The following is a 19,702-nucleotide window of genomic DNA, read 5'->3' as shown; positions in this document are numbered from 1 at the left end:
TCTGAACATTGTCAAAGTTCATAGAGCTGGGTCCAGTGCTGTGCTCAGGCCTCTCTTTCTGTTCATTGGCACAGCTGACTCTTTGTCAAAGATGTGGAGACCACAAATATATGGTTTCATTCACCCAAATTGGAGAAGAAGCTGAGTGGCTTCTACCATAGCCTATAGAGGCTCCATGTCCTGGGGAGGGAAGATTTTTGTCTCTCTTCCCCATGCCACTCTTATTATTCACATATATTCCTTGTGAAAGGCTCTGAGAATTTACAAAGGAGTCAAAGATCTAGATTTCTGACCTTACTAATGAGTAATTCATACATTTCTATTTAGCCAGAGGCAAAACTGAGGAATTGTTAGACACAAAGTTCAGATCAGTGGAGTTGCATTCACACTAGTTCTGAATTTGGCCCACAGAGTTCATGTACATAGAATTATTAGAGACGACAAAGTAAAATGCAGAATTCCTCTCAAAGGAGGACCAATTCTTTTATTCACCAGGACATACTGTAGACAAAGGCTTCTTAGCATTTCTATAACATTCTAAGGGGGGCATATTTATGACAGCAAATTGACATACATTTTATATTTATAGTGCTTTTTAAAGGTTCAAAGTCATTCTGTTCATCTTCCACAGACCTTTAGCTAGGATTCTGGTTGAGAACTCTAGCTGTCCAAAGTCATTCTGTTCATCTTCCACAGACCTTTAACTAGGATTCTGGTTGAGAACTCTAGCTGTCCAACAGACTTTTTTTTTTTAAATTAATCTAGCCCTGTATTTTTTTTTCCTTTCATGCCCTTGTGACTTTTTTATTCTTCTTTTCAGAGAAAATAAGGGATTGAAATGCCACCATAAAGGGCAAATGTCAAGAGCCAGAATATCTGATGTGACAATTTTATTTAGCTATGGCTGTTATGGTCCTGGCTGCGAATGCTCCAAAATAATAGAAGCTAAGCTGCACATTGTAACTTTCATCCTCATTATAGCTCCTTATTTGGGACCTAATCCTGCAATGTGCTGAGAGCACTCAACTCTGTCATCACTTGGAGCTGAGGACCCCCAGCAAGTTGCAGAATCAGGCCAAAAATCAGGAGTCCCCCACAATCTTGACATCTTCAAGGAATCTTCTAATATTGTTTTGTCCTGCTGGTCTGCTCCTTTAGCTGTTGGGTGGAGGGGCTGGATTACTTTATCCTGAAATGCCTTCTCCAAGTTCCTTTGCCATACATGACCCTGTCATGTCAGGAACTACTGGGAACTGAATCTGAGGAACCAGGAGACAGAGCAAATGAAGGTTCAATAAGCCTGCCTCTCTAAGACAAGAAAGCTCCATTGTTATTCCCTCCTTTTCACAACAGTAACATGGGGAGGAAGGAGGAGAAAGAAAGCACAGAGAGGATGCAGGATCTCCATGCAGTCAGAGGAAGACATTTAGGGGGATGTCAGAGCACTGCAGAAATCAAGCCTTCACCCTGTTCCTCCAGACCACCTACAACATTTCAGGAAACTTTCTGGTTTCCATAGTATCAGTCTTACTTATGGGCCCCCATTTCTCATATACAGCAAGGCAACTTTGTACTATTCAGCCCGTGGATCCTGGCATCAGAGGAGCTCTTCTGCTTAGGGTGATCCTTGGTTGGTGTAGAGACACTGTAGCAACTTCTATTCTAATCACCGTCCTGACTGCCTGTATGGGGGGCACAGCTAGGGAAAACAGGGTGTGACCACAACTCTCTCATGCCCCAGCAACCCCCAGTTACTATAACAGCACGTTGGCAGCAGTCACAAATTAGAGCAGCCCCCAGGAATGGCATTCAGATGGCCCAACATTTGGAGAAGCAGAGTGCTTCCTGACCTGTGCTGCACATCTGAGCCATAAACTTCATTGATTAAGATTATGGAGATATATATAATGTAATTAATTATTTGCAAATATTATTTGACTAGATGTAAAGTAATATTGCTGATGAATAAATTATTCACAAATAATAAAACTCCATTATTTGACTAGCTCTATAGATGGCTAAACAATGTTCCTCAAACAAATTATTCACTTTTTCCCCTCTATCAGAAGTAACTATATTGACAGAAAAGAAAAAAATAAGGTAGATAATGTGTAGCAGTCCTCCCTTAATAATCATTCCAGTCACTAATCACTTAAAGAAAGTATTAAAGAAATCCCAATCTGTTTACTGTGAGATTTTTTTTTTAAATAAGATTTTTGAGTTTATCTATTCGGGCTCTGATCCTGAGAGGTGCCTCGTATCCGCAACATGGTCATTGCTGGTGCTCAGCACCTCTCAGGACTAAGTTCTTTGGGCCCAATCATCCAAACACCTACTATTAGGTCTTAGTCAAAAAGGAAGGCCCTCTGAAGTCAATGGAATAATTAATTACATGACTCATATGAACAGACTTTTGCAGGATTGAACCCATCATGAAAAAATATCCAGAAATGTAATTATATATATTTGCCCATTTAAAAAAAATCAAATATATTAGAGTTTCATGCATCTAATTAGTTTTTTTTAATATCAGAAAATGACTTGATGTTGAATATTTAAAACAAAATGTGATTATTTTATTAACTCAGTTCTTAGCTGATCCTTTCCCCAGAATACTGAATAGGGACCTAGAAAAAAATATAAAAGAGAAATTATTTGCTTGTGATTTTTAAAGTAAAAAAAATTGTACCACCCCATGTGTTTTTTAAATGAGCAGTAGCAGAGTATATTTGAACTGAGAAGCATAATTTGAGTGTCCTTCTTTGGCAGAAAATCATTCCCTTCTCAACATGCTACTCTGGCAGCCTTTGCAGCTGTATATATTTCGGTAAGTAATCAATTCTGTTCATTATTCATTTGTACTAGAGAAAAGTCAGAATGTCATTTATAGTCTAGTGTAAAGTGACTTGATTTAGACTGCAGCAAAGAATCCTGTGGCACCTTATAGACTAACAGACATTTTGGAGCATGAGCTTTCATGGGTGACTTAGACTGTAACGTAGCAAGGAAATAAATAAGCTCTTATCCTCCGAGCCAGACAGCAAAATGAAATTACAAATATTACTATAAAAGGTACAGTAGGGACACAGTAGTGCCACGCAGTTTGTTATCTAGCAACAATATCCTCTATAGTGGAGTGTAACATTAAAACATATTTAATTCTTCATATTACTCACATACAAAATATGATACTTGTCTTATAAAGTGATATTTTAGTTTGCCATGAATAATGCTCAACATATCCTGCCTCCTTTCTTCCTCCCATCTTACTTCAAACACTGCATCCAAACTCTAGACTCTAAGGGACAAATTCTCCCTAGATATTGCTGCATTGACTTCAGTGAGTTTACGTCAGGAATGTGTTTGTTCGATGTGAATAGCTCCACTGATATTTACCAATAGGATTGACTGGCTAATTTATAGTTAATTGTGCCTTTGTTGAATGTTTAATTTTTAAAATCTAGGAGGAGCACAGGTCAGAGGCTAGGAACTTAGCAAGATTCAAAGAGCAAGTGTCTGTTTATGTGAACAAGAAAACTATCTAGAGTTAATGCTAACAGAGGATTGGAAGCAATGTGAAACCTTATGTTTCTGGGCTTAAACCAACTACTGCAGACTATCTTTTTGTTCTGTGTTTGTACAGTGCCTAGCACAATGGGGTCCTGATTCATAACTGGGGCTTCTAAGCACTTTTGCAATGCAAATAAATAAGCAACCACCACCATTACTGACTAAATTTAAACCTTCCTGGGGGTAGGGTAGGGAATGATTACCTCACATCTGCCTACTGTGGGATCTCTTGCACCTTCCTCTAAACCAGTGTTTCTCAACCTTTTTAGGTTAGTGATTCCTTATTCAAAGTCAAAACATTTCACCATCCCTGTACACTTACTATCCTAATAAGAGTAAAAAATAAATTAAGGCTAACCATGATAAGTCTACGTAATTTAATTGTGTGCATGGTTACATATTCAACAGACAATACTTGACCATGAAAGTTAAGGGAAGTGGAGGAGCAAGATTTTCTTTGCTTTAGATTATAACAACATTTTCAGCACATCGTGATTGCTTTTTGTGACATACACCCAGGGATCATGACCCAGTGGCTGAGAAACACTGCTCTAAAGTATCTGGTACTAACTGCTCTCAGAAACACTGTATTAGCTGGATGATGGGTCTCATCTGGTAGGACAATTCCTATGTTACAGAAGCACTAGCTTCTCAGCTAGTTATATTTGCAACACACCAAATCCTTACTCAGGTCTGAGTTGCACTGTCTTCAGTGAGAGTTTGGCTTAGGAAAGGAATAAGGACTTCAGAAGTGGTCCCATTGTGACTAAAGATTTTTCTATAGCAGTTGAATGGGTTTTACCAAGAATTAAAAATAAAATCAACAAAACTGATGCAATAAGAATATACCAGGCATTCCTTTGTATTCAGTTGAAGAAACGGTACATGAAATAAAGTTATGTCCTCTTAGGTCAATCTGAAATTTCATAAATCACTTTTTCTTCTCTTTTCAAGATGTACTTCAATTCCACTTTAACCGACTCCTCCAAACTCCTGAAGCCTCTTCTCGTCTTTGCATTTATCATCTGTGGAATTATATGTGGCCTGACTCGAATCACCCAGTACAAGAGCCATCCAGTTGATGTCTATTGTGGTTTTCTAATAGGAGGAGGAATTGCTCTCTATTTGGTAAATACAGCATGAATGTGTTCTAAGTTTTAGAAAAAAAAGTCATTCAGATTGCAGTGGGCTAACAAATTCTACATAAGTGTCATTTCTGGAGATAAACTGATAAAGGGGGGACAGGAAGCAGGTCTCTCCATTTGAAATGGATGCCTGTCATAGGGATGACACCCCACCTAGGCTGCCCTCATGCAGCAGGCTTCAGCACAACAGGTGTGCCAACATCACTTTCTCTTTTCTCCACCCATGAAAGGAACATAATTTCTCAGTGTCCAACACCAAGCCCCATTTCTAGGCATAATTTATTCACAAGCAGCAGTTTCCCCATAAGAAGTATGACAAAGCTCCATTCCTGTATTGGTGGGTCCCACACTTCCTGGTGGATACAGTGGCCTAAGAAGCTCGCTAAGGCCCTCAATATGACCTCCCTTTCCCAGTATGGCGGCAAAGGTTACAGCTATTGAGCTATTTTCATCACAGGCCAGTATGGGAGGTGGGAGGGTGGAATCGCCACCGTCTCTGTTGCTCCTTAGAGCTCCATAGGCACTGTTTGGTCTCCTGCCTGCTCCACAGTCTGTTTCTCCTTTCAAAGGGATCTCTGTAGATCATGCAGAGGGAGGAAGCGGGGAACTTGGGCCCGCCGTCTAGTCCGGGTTCCAGCCCAGGGACCCTAATGATAGCAGCTGTTAGCGACTTCCCTCCTCCACTGACATTGCTTTGATTCCCTGAGCTACTTCCCCGTGCTCCCCTTTTCCAAGCTTCACCCTTACCTCAGGGTTCAGAAAGCTTCCTCTCCTCCAGCTCTTTTCACCTGGGCTCCTCTCGAGAGAACTGGAAAGGAGAGCTTTTAAAGCAGTATAAGTGGGACCTTAATTGGTTCCAGCTGTCTCCATTAGCCTAACAGCCTTAACTGACTAAATTAGCATCAGGTGTCTTGACTGGCCTGGAGTAGCCCTTGTCTGACTATCCAGGGAACAGGGACCTGCTCATTCTGAGGTTGATATACCTGCCTTCCACTACCTTCTTATAGCCTTCTGGCCTGAGTCCGTCACAAGGTACAATAATTCTTCTTCGAGTGATTGCTCATATGCATTCCAGTTAGGTGTGTGCGTGCCGCGTGCACGTTCGTCGGAGAAACTTTTACCCTAGCAACCCAGGCGGGTCGGCTGGGCGCCCCCTGGAGTGGCGCCGCTATGGCGCCCAATATATATCCCAGCCGACCCGGCCACCCTTCAGTTCCTTCTTACCGCCCGTGTCGGTCGTTGGAACTGTGGAGAGCGGCTTCGCTGACCTGCACACTCCCTAGCAGCTCGTTTCGCTATCATTGTATATAGTAGTTATAATTGTTATTGTACATATATAGATATATAGTTGTTAGTTAGTCAGTTATCTAGTGTTGTTAGTGTAGTTATTAGTTGTAGTGAGGGGATTGGGGGTACCCCCCCACCCCCGCACCGGGAGCCAGAGCTCATGCCCAGCTCATCGGGCTTCAAGCAGTGCTCGGCTTGTCACAAGCCCATGCCAGTTGGAGACCCCATGACTCCTGCTTGAAGTGCCTCGCGGAGTCGCACTTATCTGCCAAGTGCCCGATCTGTAAGTCCTTCAAGCCAAGGACCAAGAAGGAGCGGGACATTAGATTGAGACAGCTCCTGATGGAAGCGGCCCTGACACCTTCGCCCTCGGCACCGAGCGCAAGCCAACCAGTGAGCAAGGGCACCGCGGCACCGAGTGCTACCACCAAGAAGCCGGCACCGAAACCGGCCCAGAGCCGCTCCCTCTCCCCGAGGCCGAAGGTGGCGAAGGCACAGATCATCTCGCCACCAGCCGCCCCACAATCAGATCCTGCGCAAAAGGCGGATCGCCCGGCACCGATACCTGCCGCGGCACCGTCTAAGCCGGTACCGTTAACTCCGACCCCGCAGGGGCCGTCGAGTCCGGCACCTGGCAGCTCCCCGGTACGCACCGTGGTAGAGCTCGCTTCACCCTCTACCCTGGAGACATTCGCCGCGGCAAGAGAGCTAATCGCCATCACCGAGGCACCATGCCCTTCCCCCCCGGCACCGCCGGTGCGTGTACTATGCTCTATGGGCAAACCGACCCTGACCAGACCAGCTTCGGTCAGTGTAGCAGACCGGCACCACTCCAGATCGCGGTCCCACGGACGCTCGGCATTGAGGCGCCACTCAGACTCGCGACGTCGATCCCGATCCCGGCACCGGTCGGACTCCCGGCACCGATCGCCTCGGCACCGCTCAGGCTCCCGGCACCGCTCAGGCTCCCGGCACCGAACACCACGGTTCTGATCGTGCTCTCGGCACCGGTCGGGCTCCCGGCACCGGTCGACGTCCCGAGCGTCAACTAGGTACTCCCGGCACCGCTCCAGCTCACGGCACCGCGGTGGGCACCGCACCTCCAGGAGCAGATCTAGACAACGACACTCGCGATCCCGGTCGACCTCCCGGCACCGAGCCGGTCGCAGGTCCCGGTCTCGCTCTCAACACCGATACAGACACCGGTCACTGCTATCCAGAGGTGTGAGGTCGGTCGGTACCGCGGCACCGGCTTTTGCCGCTCCACCATGGCCATCCAGGGGCACGTCAGCATCCTCCCAGGTGGGTAGCTATTATGAACGGGACCAGGACCCCGAAGCACCACTGGGAGTGTTCCAAGACCCCCACCCGCAGGACACAGGGGCCCAACAGTGGGGCTTTTGGACACCCTGGGCTTACCATCAGGCCCAGGGTGCCCCCATGCCTCAGGCACGTTCCACCGCCTCAGAGCATCGGGGGCCAGAGGCCACTGTTTCCCACCCCCTCGTGGTCGAGTCGGACAAACAGCCGCCAGACTCCCCGGGGCAACACGAACAGGAACCAGGCCAAGAACAAGAGACTGCGCAGGATACCCTCATCCCCGGAGTATCCTCCTCCTCCTCCTCGCCAGATGAGGCAGTGGCTGGGTCATCAGCGTTGGGACCCCCACCTATAGACCTCAGGGCCCACCAGGACCTCCTCCGTAGAGTGGCCCTTAATATCAACCTCCCGGTGGAGGAGGTCTCAGAGGTTGAGGACCCGGTAGTGAGCATCCCCTCGGCCGATGCTCCTACCCGGGTAGCCCTCCCATTCATAAAGATTATCCAGTCTACCGCCGACAACCTCTTGCAGTCACCAGCCTCCATCCCGCCGACAGCTAAGGGAGTGGAAAGGAAGTACATGGTACCCTCTCGGGGGTACGAGTACCTGTATGTCCACCCTCCTCCTTCCTCCCTAGTGGTGCAGTCGGTCAATGACAGGGAGCGGCATGGCCAGCAGGCACCGGCCCCCAAATCCAAGGACGCTAAGCGGATGGACCTCATGGGTCGCAAGGTGTACTCAGCTGGGGCCTTGCAACTCCGTGTGGCCAACCAGCAGGCCCTACTGGGGCGCTATAACTACAACATATGGGCGGAGGTGGGTAAGTTCGCCGAACTGCTACCCCAGGACTCGTGCACGGAATTTAACGCGTTCATGGAGGAGGGTAAGAAGGTGGCCAGGACCTCCCTCCAGGCCTCCCTCGACGCTGCGGACTCGGCAGCCAGAACCCTGGCATCCGGCATTACCATGAGGCGCATTTCATGGCTTCAAGCCTCTACACTACCCCCGGAACTACAATATACAGTCCAGGACCTACCCTTTGACGGGAAAGGGTTGTTCTCGGACAAGACGGACTCCAAATTACAAAACCTGAAGGACAATCGAGTCATCATTCGCTCGCTGGGGATGCATACACCTTCCACCCAGCATAGACCCTTCAGGCCCCAAGCACGGCGCCCATACTTCCCACCCCGTCAGAGGCAGGATCTCAACAGACGCCAACCCAGCTCCCAGGAAGGCCAAAACCAAGGGCCTTCCAAGGCATAGCCAGGCCCCAAGTCCAGCTTTTGAAGGTGCACCCGGGGACGACATACCAGACTCAAGACAGGATCCTTCCCCTTCCTTCTCCAACCGCCTCTCCCACTTCCTCCCGGCGTGGTCCCGGTTAACATCAGACCGTTGGGTGCTACGGACAGTGAAGCACGGATACCATCTACAATTTGCTTCCTCACCCCCTTCCCGCCCCCCTTCCTGGTCCCTCTTCAGGGACCCCTCTCACGAGCAAACCCTCCTGCAGGAGGTTCGTTCCCTCCTGGCGGCGGGAGCTATAGAGGAAGTACCTCTAGGCGAGAGAGGCAAGGGATTCTACTCCCGATATTTTCTGATCCCCAAATCCAAGGGAGGTCTCAGACCCATCCTAGACCTGCGGGGCCTCAACAAGTGGATGCTAAAGTTAAAGTGCCGCATGATCTCCCTGGGAACCATTATCCCATCCCTGGATCCTGGAGACTGGTATGCCGCCCTCAACATGAAGGACGCGTACTTCCATATTGCCATCTTTCCACCGCACAGGAAGTACCTCCTCTTCACGGTCACACATCAGCACTTCCAGTTTGCAGTTCTGCCCTTCGGCCTCTCTACAGCCCCGAGGGTGTTCACCAAGTGCATGGCCATTGTGGCTGCCCACCTCCGTCAGCGGAAAATCCACGTCTTCCCGTACCTCGACGACTGGCTCCTGAAGGGGTCCTCCCAGTCGCAGGTGCGACGACATGTCGAGGCCATCACGGACCTCTTCTCCCGGCTAGGCCTGCTTATCAATGCCGAGAAATCCAGCCTGGTCCCCACACAGAGGTTAGACTTCATAGGCGCGACCCTGGTCTCTACTCAGGCCAGGGCCTACTTACCTCAACCTCGCTTCCAGACGATCGGTGTGATCATTCGGAGCTTGCAGGCATCCCCAATCACCTCGGCTCGCACCTGCCTCACACTTCTAGGGCATATGGCCGCATGCACTTACGTGACAAAGCATGCCAGACTCCGAATGAGGCCCTTCCAGACGTGGCTTCATTCCGTATTCCGCCCGAGCAGGGACCACCTAGATGTATTGGTGACGGTCCCCCCCACCCTCTCCGCTCCCTCGACTGGTGGCTGACCCCATCCCTAGTATGTGCGGGGATGCCCTTCCATTCTCAGCAACCATCAGTGACTCTAACAACCGATGCATCATCACTGGGGTGGGGGGCCCACTTAGGGGACCTGCGCACCCAGGGTCTCTGATCGTCCCAAGAGCTGTCCCTCCACATAAATGTCCGGGAGCTGAGGGCAGTCCGCCTCACCTGCCAGGCATTTCAACGACACCTACACGGCCGTTGTGTTTCCGTACTCACGGACAACACAACGGCCATGTATTATATCAACAAACGGGGGAACCTGTTCGTCTCCCCTATGTCAGGAAGCCATTCGACTCTGGGACTTCTGCATAGCCCAGTCAATAGACCTGGTGGCATCCTTCCTCCCAGGGGTCAAGAACACGCTGGCGGACAGACTCAGCCGATCCTTCCTCTGCCACGAATGGTCGATCAGACCGGATGTCATCCATTCCATCTTCCAGAGGTGGGGATTTCCCCACATAGACCTCTTCGCAACCAAGTCCAACAGGAAGTGCCAGGAGTTTTGCTCCTTTCAGGGTCTCTCTCCTGGGTCGATCACGGACACATTTCTCCTGCCATGAACCCGCCACCTTGTGTATGCCTTCCCTCCGTTCCCTCTGGCGCACAAGGTCCTGTTAAAGCTGCGCAGGGACAAAGCGCGTCTAATCCTGATCGCACCTGCGTGGCCCAGACAGCACTGGTTCACCGCCTTGCTGGACCTGTCTGTGGACCCCCCAATTCCCCTTCCTTTCCACCCGGACCTGATTACGCAGGATCACGGCACGCTTCGTCACCCGGACCTACGAGCCCTGCATCTCACGGTGTGGCTCCTGCATGGCTGAACATGGCGGAGCTCAGCTGCTCCGCACCGGTCCAACGTATACTCCTTAACAGCAGGAAGCCTTCCACTCGCTCAACATACAGGGCAAAGTGGAAACGTTTCTCTTGCTGGTGCACTTCTCAAGGGGTGAACCCTACGCAGGCCCCAATTCCCACGGTCCTAGACTATCTCTGGTACCTTAAGCAGCAGGGCCTGGCGACATCCTCCTTAAAGGTACACTTAGCAGCCATATCCGCTTTTTGGCCAGGAGAGGGTGGCCGCTCCATATTCTTCCACCTCTTAGTCGCCAGGTTTGTTAAAGGCCTGGAGCGTCTCTACCCCCCCGTATGCCGCCCTGCTCCTACCTGGAACCTTAACCTGGTCCTGAACAGGCTCACGCTCCCGCTATTCGAGCCACTGGCGACTTGCTCGCTCACGTACCTGTCGTGGAAGACGGCCTTCTTGGTGGCCATTACATCGGCCATACGGGTCTCAGAGCTGAGAGCTCTCACAGTGGATCCACCCTACACCGTCTTCCATAAGGACAAAGTGCACCTGCGACCCCACCCGGCGTTCCTCCCTAAGGTTGTTTCTGCCTTCCATCCCAACCAGGACATCTTCCTCCCCGTCTTCTTCCCGAAGCCACACTCTTCTCGGCGGGAACAGCAACTGCACTCCTTAGATGTACGTAGAGCACTCGCTTTCTACATCGAGCGAACAATGCCATTTCAGAAGTCCCCTCAGCTGTTTGTGGCGATTGCAGAACGGATGAGAGGTCAACCAATCTCCTCTCAGAGGATTTCCTCCTGGGTAACCGCATGCATTCGCGCATGCTATGACTTAGCTCGTGCCCCCTCTAGCCACTTCACTGCACATTCCACAAGAGCTCAGGCGACGTCGGCAGCCTTCCTGGTGCACGTGCCTATCCAGGAGATATGCCGTGCAGCGACCTGGTCATCGGTCCACACATTCACCGCACACTATGCGCTAGTCAGACAATCAAGAGATGATGCGGCCTTCAGCGTAGCAGTTTTAAATATCGCCACATCTCACTCCAACCCCACCGCCTAGGTAAGGCTTGGGAATCACCTAACTGGAATGCATATGAGCAATCACTCGAAGAAGAAAAGACGGTTACTTACCTTTGTAACTGTTGTTCTTCGAGATGTGTTGCTCATATCCATTCCAAACCCACCCTCCTTCCCCACTGTCGGAGTAGCCGGCAAGAAGGAACTGAAGGGTGGCCGGGTCGGCTGGGATATATATTGGGCGCCATAGCGGCACCACTCCAGGGGGCGCCCAGCCGACCCGCCTGGGTTGCTAGGGTAAAAGTTTCTCCGACGAACGTGCACGCGGCGCGCACACATCTAACTGGAATGGATATGAGCAACACATCTCGAAGAACAACAGTTACAAAGGTAAGTAACCGTCTTATTGCCAAGTTGGTAACAAACTAAGGGCAATGTAGTACCCTTGTACATCATTGGAACATGTGGGGGAGGTTGTGCAGAACTGTGCTGCCTGAGCAGGGATCCTCTGAGGCCCTCCACATATACAGGGTAGAAGCAGCTGGAAGGATTCAAGAAAGGCTTAGCTCTCCTTACATCCCATTGGTGAAAAGCATAACAAACATAACCTTCAGTGCTTGGTGTTGTGTGTGCTAGGAAGTGGGGCTCTGGACACATCCCCAGTCTGACTGGTTTATGTCTTCTTAAGTCTGCAGACAGCAGCGGCTCCAGGCACCAGCGCTCCAAGCGCGTGCCTGGGGCGGCAAGCCGTGGGTGGCGCCCTACCAGTCCCTGCGAGGGCGGCAGTCAGGCTGCCTTCAGCGGCGCGCCTGCGGGAGGTCAGCTGGTCCTGCAGATTTGGTAGCAATTCGGCCCTGGGTATGCCGAAGCCACGGGATGAGCAGACCTCACTCAGGCAAGCCGCCAAATCCGCGGGACCAGGGACCTCTCGCAGGCAAGCCACTAAAGGTTGCCTGACTGTCATGTTTGGGGCAGCAGAAAAACTAGACCACCCCTGTCTGGAGAATGCTGCCAGGCTAGCTACCCCCTAGCCTCCCCAGTGCTCAAGGAATTCTAGTGACAGCAATTTGCCTGGGTTCTGTGTGGGTAAGGAGAAGATGTTTCCCTGCATCCAGTTATGAACCAAAATGAGTCAGAAATTCTTTTCAATATAATATTAAAATAGATGATGTTCAGTCACATGATAATCCAGGGGTAGGCAACCTATGGAATGTGTGCCAAATGCGGCACGTGAGCTGATTTTCAGTGGCACTCACACTGCCCAGGAACTGGTCACCAGTCCAGGGGGCTCTGCATTTTAATTTAATTTTAAATGAAGCTTCTTAAACATTTTAAAAACCTTATTTACTTTACATACAAGCGTTTAGTTATATATTATAGACTTACAGAAAGAGACCTTCTAAAGACGTTAATGTATTACTGGCACGCAAAACCTTAAATTAGAGTGAATAAATGAAGACTTGGCACACCACTTCTGAAAGGTTGCCGACCCCTGTGATAATCACATGACAGTACAGGCTGTATGCCAGGGGTTCTCAAACTGGGGGTTGTGACTCCTCAGGGGGTCGCGAGGTTATTACATGAGCGGTTGCGAGCTGTCAGCCTCCACCCCAAACCCTGCTTCACCTCCAACATTTATAATAGCATTAAATATTTTTAAAGTGTTTTTAATTTATAAGGAGGGTCACACTCAGAGGCTTGCTATATGAAAGGGGTCACCAGTACAAAAGTTTGAGAACCTCTGCTATATGCAATGCCCTCACCAGAGGATGATATTAGAGAGGCAGTAGCTTTTAGAGTGGTAGAAGGAACACCAACATGAATAGACTATTGAAATCACACTGTATATGAAAATGGTCAGTTCCTGTGTATTGCAACCTGATCCGGAACTGTTTTATTTACTACTGAATGCCACCTAAAATGACAAGTGCATGTAAACATTTACAACATTCACAAAAAAATTGAATTGTTCCTATGTTTGAAACACACACTCAAGCATGTTCTTGACTCAGCGTGCAGATAGACTGTTCAGAGACTCGTGGTTCTAAATACCCTGCAGCCAGCAAATCTGCCCAGAAAAGTAAAAATCAATGGGGAGGGGGTGGAGGGGAAGTTAATACTGAGTAATTACAAACAGATCTGGAAGTAGCGCAAAGAATTAACCTGAGTGATTAGCTCAAGTATTTGGACTGTTTTAAAGAAATTCTAGTGAGAGAATTTAATAATATTGTTTTACAAACTGGCCCACTGAATGGATTAAACGTCATGAAGCTAAACCTTGCTGAAGTTCTGGATACCTTGGAAGCCAATTGTTTCAAAGCTGATAAATTGTTCTATCATGTAGATATTGTATTACATGATCATTACGCAGTAGAAAGGGCAGAACCATTGAGCAGAGAACTAATCAGGCTGGAACAAGGTTCAGTAAATCAGAGCAGACAGTTGTGGAGCTGTAAACATTACTTAAGCAAAGGCCAGGAATTGTGAAAACATTATTTTAAAAACAAAACAAACACTCTCCCTTGTACTATATCTGCTGCTTTGTAGGAGGGGGGGAAATAATCCTTCACTTTTCACAGATATTCTCTTGGACTACCTGGGTGTAACCAAGGATCACAATGGTACCACTTTATATATACCTGCATGTACAGGACTGAGGGCAAAAATTGGAACAATGAATAAGATTTGTATTGGTGCTAAGTAGTAATGGAAAGAAAACAAACTGAACAAATCGTGTCCATTTAGCTGTATTAATATTATGCATTCTCTGTTTATTTAAAGCCATGAAAGTATAATTAAAGTGTCTGAAAATATTTGTTTTTCCATAATTGTCTAATGCTTCTATCCAAATGTCAGGGTCTGTATGCTGTGGGGAACTTCTTACCAAGTGAAGAGAATGTATTTCACCAGAATCTGCAAAGAGAACCATTAAGATCTTTGACAGACCTTAGTCAAGATGCCAACAGAATTTTACCAGGTAAAAATGGTGGCCATAGTGACGGGCGTTCCTCTCACCATTCTGAGAGTATTCTGAATCGAAACCATAGAGATTCTGGATCCCTGACTAACCTCAAGAGAGCAAATGCTGATGTAGAGATTATAACTCCACGAAGCCCCATGGGAAAGGAAAATATGGTTACTTTCAGCAACACTTTGCCAAGAGTCAACACGCCATCACTGGAAGATCCAGCTAGACGAAACGCAACAATTCATGCATCAATGGATTCTGCCCGTTCCAAGCAACTTCTTTCTCAATGGAAGAATAAGAATGAAAGTCGAAAATTGTCTTTGCAAGTAATAGAGACTGAAACTGGCCATTCACCACCAAGGGCTATTGAAATGAGATCAAGCTCTGAGCCATCCAGAGTGGGTGTTAATGGTGATCATCATGGCCCAAGCAATCAGTACCTGAAAATTCAGCCTGGCAGCATTCCAGGTTGTAATAATGCTAGTCTTTCTGGCGGGCCAAGAGTTTCTATTCAGTCACGTCCTGGTTCTTCACAGCTAGTCCATATTCCTGAAGAGACCCAGGAAAATATAAACACATCTCCCAAAAGTAGTTCAGCTAGGGCCAAATGGCTGAAAGCTGCAGAGAAAAGCGTTGCATGTAGAAGCAACAGTCAGCCAAGAATCATGCAAGTAATAGCCATGTCAAAGCAGCAAGGAGTGCTTCAGAGCAGTCCTAAGAATTCAGAGGGCAGCACAGTCACCTGTACTGGAGCCATCCGATATAAAACCTTGACAGATCATGAACCCAGCGGTATTGTAAGAGTTGAGGCCCATCCAGAAAATAACAGACCCATAATTCAGGTGCCATCAGAAGGTGAAGGGAGTGGATCTTGGAAATGGAAAGCTCCTGAGAAAGGTAGCCTTCGTCAAATTTATGAGCTAAATGATCTCAATAGAGACTCTGAGAGCTGTGAATCCTTGAAAGACAGTTATGGGTCTGGTGACAGGAAAAGAAGTAACATAGATAACAGTGAGCATCACCATCATGGGATTACCACTATAAGAGTCACACCAGTGGAGGGAAGTGAGATTGGCTCAGAAACTCTGTCCATCTCTTCGAGCCGTGACTCCACACTTCGAAGAAAAGGTAACATTATTTTAATCCCTGAAAGAGGGAGCAGCCCAGAGAACACCAGAAACATCTTCTATAAAGGAACATCCCCCACAAGAGCTTACAAAGAATGAACGGAGACATGTCACCTGATCCATATTACCAAGAATTAACACATTTTGATAAAGCTTGGGCTCTATTTCTTTTTGAGTGGATTCAGAAATATTCTTGATGTGCCAAATTTACTGACCATCGGCCTGACTATTGTTGAACATTGCTGATGTATAATGTGCATGAGCTTGTGGGTTTCATGCGATTAAGGGAGGGGGGAAGCACAATGCAAGAACCTAATGTGAAGAGTTTTCTTACAACTTGTTTCACCAGACTAAAAACATTTCTCTGAGGGTGATGATATCAATCAAAATGATGGTCTTGAACACAGACACTTTATTTCCTGAATGTGCCAATTTTTTTATTTTATTTATATTTATGTCTGAGGACAAATGAATTTTTCACAGCAAAGGCTGTATCAGTGTTGTATATTCACCTTTGCAGATTTTGCACCAAAACTTTAATACAGGATGGTGCTGATTATAACTTTACATATTTTGAAAATTTACATACCCGTTAAACTCCAACACATGACATATTGATGTGCAGTTACTTAAACGTAATATTGCTAATATTATGACGATGCTGGCTGCATTCATGTAGAGTAGGAAATATTTACAGCTTTGTTATTGTGGATTTGCCATACGAAAAGATTGCAAAGATTTTGTGTAGTTCTTTGAAATAATGTTTACTGCAACAAAAAATATGTGGATGACGTTCCATTAGAGTGGAATAATTATCTAGTTTGAATAGTTTTGCTGCTGCTGGTGCTCAACTTTTGTTTTAAGTACAGGTGCTACTAATGAAGAGGCTTCTTCTTAGTGGGCTAACTTGTAGAACTGTTTTAAGTATTGTTTTAAAAGGGATCTTTTAAAGTACATAAAATAATACAGATTTAGCATTTTTACAAGCGCTCATTTTGTCTCTCTGCAGACCTTATCTTTTTCTATTAATTTTTAACTAGATAATGCTTGACACTGATAACTGCAAATAAATTTGCTGTAAAAGAAGGTGAGCCATGAAAACTGAAATTGCTACTGCCTGATCAGTCCCTAGCTATTGATTAATAAGCCTTTTAGCTCACACTTGGATATACTCACTTCACTTGCTTAGCTTAGCACAAAACGACCATAAGCTTCACTCTTATCATAGTGGATCCTTATTTATAATGCTTTGCTTTAAATGTGGAATGTCTTAGTATGCAGAATCAAATCATGAGTGTTGCAGAGTGCCTCAGGTGCTATTGGGGTCCCTGGGACAGACTCAATAAGAGCCTCCTTAAACATGGCATTTTTTCTAGTTAGGAATCAAGAGGGCTGTGTCCTGGCACTGGAGAGAATATGGATGAACTCCTAATGGTGTGATCCTTCTTATAATGCTTGTATAATATGAGGAAATAACTTGCCTTCTTGGAATCTGTGTTGCCAGGAATTGCTAAACTAGACTCTAAAGGAAACTAAAATGGCTTTGTCCTGGACATACAGAAGGACAGACAAGATGCAAGGGATTTGGTGTAATTAGGCTGCAACTTTATTAATTTAGTTCATCTGGGAACTACCAGGCAATACCTTGTACAGTTCAGGTCCTTATTCCTTCCTTAATTATTTCCGCCTAGTGGATCAGTCCCCCAACTCTCAGGACCCCAATGGGAGCCCCCATAGGAGGGCTAAAGGGCTGATGATATGGGGTTGTCTTCCTGCTGAACCAGACATTAGGAGCCTTAGCCCCATTCCTCCTGAGCAGCTTTAGGGGAAGGCACCCCCTAAATCAACGTCCAATTCTGGTTCATGAGGGAGCTGTGTCCCTATGGAACGAGTACCTGTACTGGACACTTGCCACCTGCTAAATTGCAACAGCTTGAACCTACTCCACCAGGTCACTGAGCTGCTGTGGAGGAGGCAAAAAAACCCAATCTGGCAGTAAGGGAAAAAATCCTAGTCCCAAATAAGGTGTCTAGTGCAATGCTCACAGCTGACCAAACAATCCCAGGACCTACTCTAATCCCAGGGGCTGGAGGCATGAAAGGCAATTCCAGCCAAAGGCCCAGGCTTAGATACCCTCTTCCCACAGCCCTGCCCATTCCAGTGTACAGGGACCAATGATTGACCTGAGCCCTGCTGGCCATCCCACCATCTCAGGTGATACTTCCCCCTTCCCTAACTCCCTGAAGGAAGGGGGCAGGGAGACCCTTAATGGAGCCAATATCTGTTTTCCCTGCCAGTCTGAACAAAGATGCCCCTGCCCCACCTCTGAGATTCCAAGGGTGAATTCTGCAGATTATGTTTAAGGAAATGTCCTGCTACTAATGGTGAGTGTTACTATTGGGCACTGTAGCTGGTGAACGTAACCACAGAAACTAGGGAACGGTGAGAAAAGAAAAGTAATTTTTAGAATATGCATTTTCAGATTATAATATTCACAAGGTTTGTTTTGTTTCGTTTTTGTTTCTATATATATATATATATATATATATATAAAATTGAGTATTCAGTCCTTGGTATTTAATATCAAACCTTTATTACACATTTCCTAATGATTGCAAACACATGGATTGTCTTGAATAAAAAATTGTTGGCTTTAGCTTAGTTTGGGTACACAATTGAGCAGGTTGGATTAGCTTTAATGACAGTCATTGCTGGCCTAAAAATTCAAGAGGGGGGACATAAGTAGATGAACCTAAAAAAAGAAATGGAAAACTGCAACTGGAAATACTGGCAATAAACCAAGAATTATACAATATGCTCTCCGGCAATATAACTGTTTTGGAGATGATAGGGTTTCTGGTGGGAGTGGTTGCTCTTTATTCCTTGGTTTTAGTTGGGCCATTTATGGGCATCTAGCATATGTTGCTTTTACTACTCTGAAATTTGCTGCATTATTTCAAGTGCAGTGTGATATTTTTCCTATCAAGGTTTCCTATTTCTTAACAAAAGATTTTAAAGCACTTGTGTAATCACTGAAATTCTGTTCTTTACATAATATTGATAAACGGTATTCTTTTTTTACTCAAAGTGCCAAAGGCTACTCTTTTTAATAATGGCTTATCAAATTATATTACATTAGAAAACAAATGTAATAAGATATACATTGGAACTCAGACCTCTGCATGTATATCTGATAAGGAGCCTTTTGTAAAATTAGCCTGTGTTTACATTCCACTAATACCTTAATTTAAAATGGATGAAATAAATTGACAAGTGGCATCTTCTTAGTGGTCTAATTTTTCTTACTTGCAAAAGGCGTAACCAATTTCTTTATTAGGCTGTGCTTTACTGAGAAAAAAAATACTGGAAATATAAAATTAAATATGTTTTTCAATGAAAATTCTATATATAAAATATTGTGTTTAATAAACTGTTATGCAGTGTTTTCAAATGGAAAAATTTGTAAATTGCTAGAATGTATTTTGTTAAATAAGTACAGATCAATGCTACTGTGTGAGTTTATTGTGCTATCATAAAAATAAAGATTAAATTCCTCATTGAAGTTCAATCATTTCATCTGTATCACAATAGAAGTCGAGTTCCCATTTCCCCTCTCCTTCCCCACTTCTGGCCCCTTCTTTTTTTTTCATCATGAATGTGTAGCTTAAGAAATGTAAAATCTGGCAGCTCTGGCAGCTAATCCCAGCCATGAGCCATGCCATCTAAGATATACAGGAAAGCATAAGGGACTTCTTAAGGACAGAAAGTCTTAGATCTATGTGAAAAAATCCACATGAAAATGTGAAGCCAGTGAATCTAGACATGAAGGGCCTGGTCCTAAGCCTGTTAAAGTCAATGGAAAAATAGCCTTTGATATCAATGTGCTTTCGATTGGACATGCCATTTCCACAAAAGGGGACAGTGCAGTTTTTCATTTGTTCTCACCAGTAAAAAGCAAAGGGGTTTATCCGCTTGTTGTCATGCAATTTTAGAGGCTGAATTTTACCCACACAATCATGCTCAGAATGCAAAAATGGCGAGGAGAGGGGATCAAGTTGGCATAGAAGG

General features: G+C 46.2%; 1 protein-coding gene across 1 annotated transcript in view; it reads left to right on the top strand.

Annotated features, from left to right (window-relative positions):
• Positions 1-18,162, top strand: part of PLPPR4 (phospholipid phosphatase related 4) — a 53,978-nt gene extending 35,816 nt beyond the window's left edge. Inside the window, exons 5-7 of the mRNA XM_030573000.1 lie at positions 2,770-2,827; positions 4,525-4,698; positions 14,396-18,162. Of these exons, the coding sequence (XP_030428860.1) occupies positions 2,770-2,827; positions 4,525-4,698; positions 14,396-15,733 (1,570 nt within the window). The 3' untranslated portion in view covers positions 15,734-18,162. The remainder of the gene's footprint in view (positions 1-2,769; positions 2,828-4,524; positions 4,699-14,395) is intronic.
• The last annotated feature ends 1,540 nt before the right edge of the window (positions 18,163-19,702 follow it).

Source organism: Gopherus evgoodei, chromosome 8, assembly GCF_007399415.2.
Source record: "Gopherus evgoodei ecotype Sinaloan lineage chromosome 8, rGopEvg1_v1.p, whole genome shotgun sequence".
NCBI classification, from domain to species: domain Eukaryota; kingdom Metazoa; phylum Chordata; order Testudines; family Testudinidae; genus Gopherus; species Gopherus evgoodei.
This window is presented reverse-complemented; position numbering and strand designations above follow the sequence as displayed.